The sequence below is a fragment of the Oncorhynchus kisutch genome, unplaced genomic scaffold (genome assembly GCF_002021735.2).
Source record: "Oncorhynchus kisutch isolate 150728-3 unplaced genomic scaffold, Okis_V2 scaffold2879, whole genome shotgun sequence".
NCBI classification, from domain to species: domain Eukaryota; kingdom Metazoa; phylum Chordata; class Actinopteri; order Salmoniformes; family Salmonidae; genus Oncorhynchus; species Oncorhynchus kisutch.
Window position 1 is genome coordinate 384,442 of NW_022264824.1, and position 10,559 is coordinate 395,000.

Consider the following 10,559-nt stretch of genomic DNA (forward strand, 5'->3'; position numbering starts at 1 on the left):
GTTTATGTCTAGTAAGGTGATGTGTTTATGTCTAGTAAGGTGATGTGTTTATGTCTAGTAAGGTGATGTGTTTATGTCTAGTAAGGTGATGTGTTTATGTCTAGTAAGGTGATGTGTTTATGTCTAGTAAGGTGATGTGTTTATGTCTAGTAAGGTGATGTGTTTATGTCTAGTAAGGTGATGTGTTTAAGTCTAGTAAGGTGATGTGTTTATGTCTAGTGAGGTGATGTGTTTATGTCTAGTAAGGTGATGTGTTTATGTCTAGTAAGGTGATGTGTTTAAGTCTAGTGAGGTGATGTGTTTATGTCTAGTAAGGTGATGTGTTTTATGTCTAGTAAGGTGATGTGTTTAAGTCTAGTAAGGTGATGTGTTTATGTCTAGTAAGGTGATGTGTTTAAGTCTAGTAAGGTGATGTGTTTATGTCTAGTAAGGTGATGTGTTTATGTCTAGTAAGGTGATGTGTTTAAGTCTAGTGAGGTGATGTGTTTAAGTCTAGTAAGGTGATGTGTTTATGTCTAGTAAGGTGATGTTATGTCTAGTAAGGTGATGTGTTTATGTCTAGTAAGGTGATGTGTTTATGTCTAGTAAGGTGATGTGTTTATGTCTAGTAAGGTGATGTGTTTATGTCTAGTAAGGTGATGTGTTTATGTCTAGTGAGGTGATGTGTTTATGTCTAGTAAGGTGATGTGTTTATGTCTAGTAAGGTGATGTGTTTATGTCTAGTGAGGTGATGTGTTTATGTCTAGTAAGGTGATGTGTTTATGTCTAGTAAGGTGATGTGTTTATGTCTAGTAAGGTGATGTGTTTAAGTCTAGTAAGGTGATGTGTTTATGTCTAGTAAGGTGATGTGTTTATGTCTAGTGAGGTGATGTGTTTATGTCTAGTAAGGTGATGTGTTTATGTCTAGTAAGGTGATGTGTTTATGTCTAGTAAGGTGATGTGTTTAAGTCTAGTAAGGTGATGTGTTTATGTCTAGTAAGGTGATGTGTTTAAGTCTAGTAAGGTGATGTGTTTATGTCTAGTAAGGTGATGTGTTTATGTCTAGTAAGGTGATGTGTTTATGTCTAGTAAGGTGATGTGTTTATGTCTAGTAAGGTGATGTGTTTATGTCTAGTGAGTATATATAAATAATAAGAGGTAAAGACGAATACACAGACGACATGAAAAACACACTGAACTCACCATGGGGGGACCAGGTCTTCGCCCACCTCCCATTTCCTGTGTGTCTGTTTTATGAATAAAAGAAGAAGAAGAAACCAGTCAGCCAGCCAGCCAGTCAGCCAGCCAGTCAGTCAATCAGTCAGCCAGTCAGCCAGCCAGCCAGTCAGTCAGTCAGCCAGCCAGCCAGCCAGCCATCCAGCCATCCTAACCCTAACCCTAACCCAGCCAGCCAGCCAGCCAGCCAGCCATCCAGCCATCCTAACCCTAACCCAGCCAGCCAGTCAGCCAGCCAGCCATCCATCCAGTCAGCCAGCCAGTCATCCAGCCAGCCAGTCAGCCATCCAGTCAGCCAACCAGCCAGCCAGCCAGTCAGCCAGCCAGCCAGTCAGCCATCCAGTCAGCCAACCAGCCATCCAGCCAGCCAGTCAGCCAGCCAGCCAGTCAACTTTACAGAACAATCACACTGACAAACTCACAGCTCAAACTATTCAAGGTCTTCCCCAGCGAAAGGAAATGAGATTATCCCTTCTGTTCCTTTTTATTCTCCAGGAAAGAAGTCATTCATGTGAGTGAAAACACTGACCCCATTAATGGAGAAACACGTCAGCCTTTTAGGAAACACATTCAGTCATAGCTGGATATCCTATAGAGATACCAGGTAGACAGATACCTGGAAACACATTCAGTCATAGCTGGATATCCTATAGAGATACCAGGTAGACAGATACCTGGAAACACATTCAGTCATAGCTGGATATCCTATAGAGATACCAGGTAGACAGATACCTGGAAACACATTCAGTCATAGCTGGATATCCTATAGAAATACCAGGTAGACAGATACCTGGAAACACATTCAGTCATAGCTGGATATCCTATAGAGATACCAGGTAGACAGATACCTGGAAACACATTCAGTCATAGCTGGATATCCTATAGAAATACCAGGTAGACAGATACCTGGAAACACATTCAGTCATAGCTGGATATCCTATAGAGATACCAGGTAGACAGATACCTGGAAACACATTCAGTCATAGCTGGATATCCTATAGAGATACCAGGTAGACAGATACCTGGAAACACATTCAGTCATAGCTGGATATCCTATAGAAATACCAGGTAGACAGATACCTGGAAACACATTCAGTCATAGCTGGATATCCTATAGAGATACCAGGTAGACAGATACCTGGAAACACATTCAGTCATAGCTGGATATCCTATAGAGATACCAGGTAGACAGATACCTGGAAACACATTCAGTCATAGCTGGATATCCTATAGAGATACCAGGTAGACAGATACCTGGAAACACATTCAGTCATAGCTGGATATCCTATAGAAATACCAGGCAGACAGATACCTGGAAACACATTCAGTCAGCTGGATATTCTATAGAAATACCAGGTAGACAGATACCTGGAAACACATTCAGTCATAGCTGGATATCCTATAGAGATACCAGGTAGACAGATACCTGGAAACACATTCAGTCATAGCTGGATATCCTATAGAAATACCAGGTAGACAGATACCTGGAAACACTGCGAGGGCTAGTCTAAAGCACTGAGACGGCGGCTAGCCTAAAACACCGCTATAGTATCTATCCATGTATCTTTAAGTTATTGATTCATTATTACCTAAAGTGCAGTCGCTAGGCTCGTCAAGATGGGGAATGTCCCCTCTCTGTCTCCTCTGCTGACGATCCCTGTGTCTCCTCCGGTATTGAAACTCTGCATACTCCTGTAGGGTCAGCCACATGACACACCATGACGTCACAGGTCACAGGTCGTACCGTACACACACACACACACACACACACACACACACACACACAGAATAAACAGTTGTGCAATTTATAACTGTAGCAGCTCTATTAGCTTCCTAATAGTCACATGATTTAAAATATAACAGCTAGCTAGATATTCAGAACTACAACAGCTAGCTAGATATTCAGAACTACAACAGCTAGCTAGATATTCAGAACTACAACAGCTAGCTAGATATTAAGAACTATAACAGCTAGCTAGATATTCAGAACTACAACAGCTAGCTAGATATTCAGAACTACAACAGCTAGCTAGATATTCAGAACTACAACAGCTAGCTAGATATTCAGAACTGCAACAGCTAGCTAGATATTCAGAACTACAACAGCTAGCTAGATATTAAGAACTATAACAGCTAGCTAGATATTCAGAACTACAACAGCTAGCTAGATATTCAGAACTACAACAGCTAGCTAGATATTCAGACCTACAACAGCTAGCTAGATATTCAGACCTACAACAGCTAGCTAGATATTCAGACCTACAACAGTTAGCTAGATATTCAGACCTACAACAGCTAGCTAGATATTCAGACCTACAACAGCTAGCTAGATATTCAGACCTACAACAGTTAGCTAGATATTCAGAACTACAACAGTTAGCTAGATATTCAGAACTACAACAGCTAGCTAGATATTCAGAACTACAACAGCTAGCTCGATATTCAGAACTACAACAGTTAGCTAGATATTCAGAACTACAACAGCTAGCTCGATATTCGGAACTACAACAGCTAGCTCGATATTCAGAACTACAACAGCTAGCTAGATATTCAGAACTACAACAGCTAGCTAGATATTCAGAACTACAACAGCTAGCTAGATATTCAGAACTACAACAGCTAGCTAGATATTCAGAACTACAACAGCTAGCTAGATATTCAGAACTACAACAGCTAGCTAGATATTCAGAACTACAACAGCTAGCTAGATATTCAGAACTACAACAGCTAGCTAGATATTCAGAACTACAACAGCTAGCTAGATATTCAGAACTACAACAGCTAGCTAGATATTCAGAACTACAACACCTAGCTAGATATTCAGAACTACAACAACAGTTAGCTAGATATTCAGAACTACAACAACAGTTAGCTAGATATTCAGAACTACAACAGCTAGCTAGATATTCAGAACTACAACAGCTAGCTAGATATTCAGAACTACAACACCTAGCTAGATATTCAGAACTACAACAGCTAGCTAGATATTCAGAACTACAACAGCTAGCTAGATATTCAGAACTACAACAGCTAGCTAGATATTCAGAACTACAACAGCTAGCTAGATATTCAGAACTACAACAGCTAGCTAGATATTCAGAACTACAACAGCTAGCTAGATATTCAGAACTACAACAGCTAGCTAGATATTCAGAACTACAACACCTAGCTAGATATTCAGAACTACAACAACAGTTAGCTAGATATTCAGAACTACAACAACAGTTAGCTAGATATTCAGAACTACAACAGCTAGCTAGATATTCAGAACTACAACACCTAGCTAGATATTCAGAACTACAACAGCTAGCTAGATATTCAGAACTACAACAGCTAGCTAGATATTCAGAACTGCAACAGTTAGCTAGATATTCAGAACTGCAACAGCTAGCTAGATATTCAGAACTACAACAGCCAGCTAGATATTCAGAACTACAACAACAGTTAGCTAGATATTAGCTAGATATTCAGAACTACAACAGTTAGCTAGATATTCAGAACTACAACAACAGTTAGCTAGATATTAGCTAGATATTCAGAACTACAACAGCTAGCTAGATATTCAGAACTACAACAGCTAGCTAGATATTAGGAACTACAACAGCTAGCTAGATATTCAGAACTACAACAGCTAGCTAGATATTCAGAACTACAACAGCTAGCTAGATATTCAGAACTACAACAGCTAGCTAGATATTCAGAACTACAACAGCTAGCTAGATATTCAGAACTACAACAGCTAGCTAGATATTCAGAACTACAACAGCTAGCTAGATATTCAGAACTACAACAGCTAGCTAGATATTCAGAACTACAACACCTAGCTAGATATTCAGAACTACAACACCTAGCTAGATATTCAGAATACAACAACAGTTAGCTAGATATTCAGAACTACAACAGCTAGCTAGATATTCAGAACTACAACAGCTAGCTAGATATTCAGAACTACAACAGCCAGCTAGATATTCAGAACTACAACAGCTAGCTAGATATTCAGAACTACAACAGCTAGCTGGATATTCAGAACTGCAACAGCTAGCTAGATATTCAGAACTGCAACAGCTAGCTAGATATTCAGAACTACAACAGCTAGCTAGATATTCAGAACTACAACAGCTAGCTAGATATTCAGAACTACAACAGCTAGCTAGATATTCAGAACTAGAACAGCTAGCTAGATATTCAGAACTACAACAGCTAGCTAGATATTCAGAACTACAACAGCTAGCTAGATATTCAAAACTACATTAGCTAGCTAGATATTTACTTACCTCAGGAGATGCAAAGCCCAAATACTCCCAGTCCCACGTTCCACCTCCAAAACTAGAAATACAAAAAGTAGAACGTAATAACAGTTATTCTGTCATGTTATTAAAACACTTCAATTAGTGGAGAGAGAGAACAGAACACAGCAACTGCACGAGAAAACATCCCGAGTGAAAACACAATGGGGGGTGACCTTCATCTGCAATTGATTGATTTGGGGATTGAAAGGGTTTGTGAGGGGTCCCCCACCTGCGTCTAGGGGCCTCTGGGGAGTCGCTGGGGGCCACCCCCCGGGCGACGGAGGCCAGGAACTCCTGTCTCTTCTGCTGCACCAAACAGGCCGCTCGGATGATCTTATGACGGGGAGTTCGGAGGTAAGGACGGTTGACTTTCTGAGCTAGGTCCTCTGTCACCATCTCCAAGTCAGTCTACACACAGACAGGAAGAGGCTAAACAAAAAGTATACAAACTGTAGAGGCCAAAGTATCTCTTAGTTGTATAGTTTTAAACCATGAGGAAGCAGGGCCCTCTTCAATCTGCTGCCATAGGTGAACGCCTAACCGTGCCTAATAAACGGGCCAGCCGTGTGAGGAAGTCATTAACGAAGAGAGTAAAAAGGGTTCCTCACAACAAGATCTGTTATTTTAAAACCTCAGTGTTTGAGAGGAAGTCGGTTTAAAACCTCAGTGTTTGAGAGGAAGTCGGGTTTAAAACCTCAGTGTTTGAGAGGAAGTCGGGTTTAAAACCTCAGTGTTTGAGAGGAAGTCGGGTTTAAATCTCAGTGTCTGAGAGGAAGTCAGGTTTAAAACCTCAGTGTTTGAGAGGAAGTCGGTTTAAAACCTCAGTGTTTGAGAGGAAGTCGGGTTTAAAACCTCAGTGTTTGAGAGGAAGTCGGGTTAAAACCTCAGTGTTTAAGAGGAAGTAGGTTTTTTTGACAAGACATTTCAGATGTTTTATATAATCCTCTCTCTTAAGATCCGTCCGTACCTGCATAAGTTCAAAAATCTCTTTCTTGGTGGATTTGATCTCCAGGAAGAAGCCGTAGGGGTAAGAGCACTTGAGGATGCGACGCGTCTTCAGCAGCTCCAGTACAGCATCTTCAATGAACGTAGTGTCAGGTGGGCCTCCGTCTCCTGAGAGAGAAGAAGAGATCACGGATCAGGATTACTCTCGCTCTCATACACACCGACTCATCATATCACATTGAGAAGAGAAAAAGAGAAGTACTTTAAGAGTGTCTTTAATACATCTCCACTGATTTCAGTCTGTGTGTTGGTCTATTTATTTGAAAATGGCTGTCTGCAAAACAAAATGGAACAAAACGATGAAAAAAAACATTGACATGACGCGAATATCCACATACGTCCACTCAAGGCTCTGCTCAGCTGTTCCATCTTGTCTTTGGCGGTCTTCAACAGGCGCTGCTCCAGCTAGATAGAAGGACAGACAAGGTAAGGTCCCACTACAGGACTTCCTAAAGCTACATGACAGCTCTGCCCTACTTACCTGGACAGGGGTGTCAGGCTACACCAGGACTTCCTAAAGCTACATGACAGTTAAACAAACCCATCTCTGCCCTACTTACCTGGACAGGGTGTCAGGTTACACCAGGACTTCCTAATACAAACTGGCTGGAGTTACAAAAACGCACCACAGCCCCTTTCATCTGGTAGCTGTGTTCATGGTTCTGGAAGCGGGTCCAGTATTTACCAGGTAGCTGTGTTCGTGGTTCTGGAAGCAGGTCCAGTTCTTACCTGGTCGCTGTGTTCATGGTTCTGGAAGCAGGTCCAGTATTTACCTGGTAGCTGTGTTCATGGTTCTGGAAGCAGGTCCAGTATTTACCTGGTAGCTGTGTTCGTGGTTCTGGAAGCGGGTGTAGTAGTGCATGAAGCGGTCCAGTTCCTGGAATCCCTTGTGCTTCTTCTCAGCCTGCAATGACAAGAAGACGAGAAAAAATATATATATATTTTTAAACACTATACATTTATATAGCTTATAATGGACCTATATATTCATATGAATTAAAACGGACCTATATATTTATATGAATTATAACAGACCTATACATGTTCAAATAACTGCCCTATTTCGGGCCTGTAAATTGATTTAGAAAACAAAATCGGTCCAAAAAGTATGGGCCCAACATTGAATGTCTAAATCCCGATGTGGCCCTCCTGCTCTAGTCTTCCTGATGTGGCCCCACCCTGCTCTAGTCTTCCTGATGTGGCCCCACCCTGCTCTAGTCTTCCTGATGTGGCCCCACCCTGCTCTAGTCTTCCTGATGTGGCCCCACCCTGCTCTAGTCTTCCTGATGTGGCCCCACCCTGCTCTAGTCTTCCTGATGTGGCCCCACCCTGCTCTAGTCTTCCTGATGTGGCCCCACCCTGCTCTAGTCTTCCTGATGTGGCCCCACCCTGCTCTAGTCTTCCTGATGTGGCCCGACCCTGCTCTAGTCTTCCTGATGTGGCCCCACCCTGCTCTAGTCTTCCTGATGTGGCCCCACCCTGCTCTAGTCTTCCTGATGTGGCCCCACCCTGCTCTAGTCTTCCTGATGTGGCCCCACCTCGCTCTAGTCTTCCTGATGTGGCCCCACCTCGCTCATGTCTCTAGACTCACAGTGAGTCCCAAACTGCATCCTATTACCTATATAGCGCACTACTTTTAACCAGAGCCTATGAGGGATAGGAGATAGGGTGTCATAATCCCTATATAGTGCACTACTTTTAACCAGAGCCTATGAGGGATAGGTGATAGATAGGGTGTCATAATCCCTATATAGTGCACTACTTTTAACCAGAGCCTATGAGGGATAGGTGATAGGGTGTCATAATCCCTATATAGTGCACTACTTTTAACCAGAGCCTATGAGGGATAGGTGATAGGGTGTCATAATCCCTATATAGTACACTACTTTTAACCAGAGCCTATGAGGGATAGGAGATAGGGTGTCGATTCAGCCAACCACAGTGTCCTCTGCCAGCAATGACAAAACAACCGATTCTTATTGCCTCCAGTCTCTCAACTCTCTCTGGCAGGGCTGGTCTTGGTGAGTGGAGTACAGCAATATAACACAGGACAAAGGTGCAGAAGTACATCTCTCTCTGGCAGGGCTGGTCTTGGTGAGTGGAGTACAGCAATATAACACAGGACAAAGGTGCACTGCAGAAGTACATTAACAACATGTTGATGACCCTCTGGGCATCTTGCGATGGAGGTGCACTGTCACAGAGTTTCTCTCTGAAGCATAGAGTGAGTGAGAGAGTGAGTGAGAGAGTGAAAGAGTGAGTGAAAGAGTGAGTGAGTGAGTGAGTGAGTGAGTGAGTGAGTGAGTGAGTGAGTGAGTGAGTGAGTGAGTGAGTGAAAGAGTGAGTGAAAGAGTGAGTGAGTGAAAGAGTGAGTGAGTGAAAGAGTGAGTGAAAGAGTGAGTGAAAGAGTGAGTGAAAGAGTGAGTGAGTGAGTGAGTGAGTGAGTGAAGAGTGAGTGAAAGAGTGAGTGAAAGAGTGAGTGAAAGAGTGAGTGAAAGAGTGAGTGAAGAGTGAGTGAAAGAGTGAGTGAAAGAGTGAGTGAGTGAGTGAGTGAGTGAGTGAGTGAGTGAGTGAAAGAGTGAGTGAAAGAGTGAGTGAGTGAGTGAAAGAGTGAGTGAGTGAGTGAGTGAGTGAATGAGTGAGTGAAAGAGTGAGTGAAAGAGTGAGTGAAAGAGTGAGTGAAAGAGTGAGTGAAAGAGTGAGTGAAAGAGTGAGTGAGTGAGTGAGTGAGTGAAAGAGTGAGTGAGGAGTATGTGAGTGAGGAGTATGTGTCTGTGTCTGTGTCTGTGTGTGTGTGTGTGTGTGTGTGTGTGTGTGTGTGTGTGTGTGTGTGTGTGTGTGTGTGTGTGTGTGTGTGTGTGTGTGTGTGTTTGTGTGTGTGTGTGTGTGTGTGTGTGTTTATTCCACACCTCCACAGTCATGTCTTTGTTCTGCTCCTCCACCTGGTTGATGACCTCATAGCGGGTACAGCGGTAGTAACCTCCAGTAGAAGAGCTGTGTTTCTTCCATTCCTCCAGACAGATCCAGCAGAAGTCATACTTACACTGCAGAGAGGGAAGAGGGAAGAGGAGGTAGTCAGTCAGTAGCAGGACATACCAAGGCCCTAACCTCTGGCATGACTAAAGGTAGTCAGTCAGTAGCAGGAAATACCAAGGCCCTAACCTCTGGCATGACTAAAGGTAGTCAGTCAGTAGCAGGAAATACCAAGGCCCTAACCTCTGGCATGACTAAAGGTCAGTAGCAGGACATACCAAGGCCCTAACCTCTGGCATGACTAAAGGTAGTCAGTCAGTAGCAGGACATACCAAGGCCCTAACCTCTGGCATGACTAAAGGTAGTCAGTCAGTAGCAGGACATACCAAGGCCCTAACCTCTGGCATGACTAAAGGTAGTCAGTCAGTAGCAGGAAATACCAAGGCCCTAACCTCTGGCATGACTAAAGGTCAGTAGCATGAAATACCAAGGCCCTAACCTCTGACATGACTAAAGGTCAGTAAAAGGAAATACCAAGGCCCTAACCTCTGGCATGACTAAAGGTCAGTAGCAGGGAATACCAAGGCCCTAACCTCTGGCATGACTAAATGTCAGTAGCAGGAAATACCAAGGCCCAAACCTCTGGCATGGCTAAATGTCAGTAGCAGGAAATACCAAGGCCCAAACCTCTGGCATGGCTAAATGTCATCATGTAGGACAACAAGCCTGTCACTACAACACCACTTAGGACAACAGGCCTGTCACTGCAACATCATGTAGTACAACAGGCCTGTCACTACAACATCATGTAGGACAACAAGCCTGTCACTACAACACCACTTAGGACAACAGGCCTGTCACTGCAACATCATGTAGTACAACAGGCCTGTCACTACAACATCATGTAGGACAACAAGCCTGTCACTACAACACCACTTAGGACAACAGGCCTGTCACTGCAACATCATGTAGTACAACAGGCCTGTCACTACAACATCATGTAGGACAACAGGCCTGTCACTACAGAACTACAACATCATGTAGGACAACAGGCCTGTCACTACAGCCCTCAGGCTA

General features: G+C 43.2%; 1 protein-coding gene across 3 annotated transcripts in view; it reads right to left on the reverse strand.

Moving 5' to 3' along the window:
- The window catches only part of LOC109883823 (ankyrin repeat and IBR domain-containing protein 1-like), a 68,968-nt gene that overhangs the window by 9,878 nt on the left and 48,531 nt on the right, over positions 1-10,559 (reverse strand). For all 3 annotated transcript variants that reach the window (XM_031819922.1, XM_031819923.1, XM_031819924.1), the window contains 8 exons: positions 9,419-9,553; positions 7,327-7,413; positions 6,848-6,914; positions 6,472-6,617; positions 5,734-5,912; positions 5,490-5,541; positions 2,805-2,907; positions 1,183-1,226 (listed from right to left, as the gene is read on the reverse strand). In XM_031819922.1, the coding sequence (XP_031675782.1) occupies positions 1,183-1,226; positions 2,805-2,907; positions 5,490-5,541; positions 5,734-5,912; positions 6,472-6,617; positions 6,848-6,914; positions 7,327-7,413; positions 9,419-9,553 (813 nt within the window). The remainder of the gene's footprint in view (positions 1-1,182; positions 1,227-2,804; positions 2,908-5,489; positions 5,542-5,733; positions 5,913-6,471; positions 6,618-6,847; positions 6,915-7,326; positions 7,414-9,418; positions 9,554-10,559) is intronic.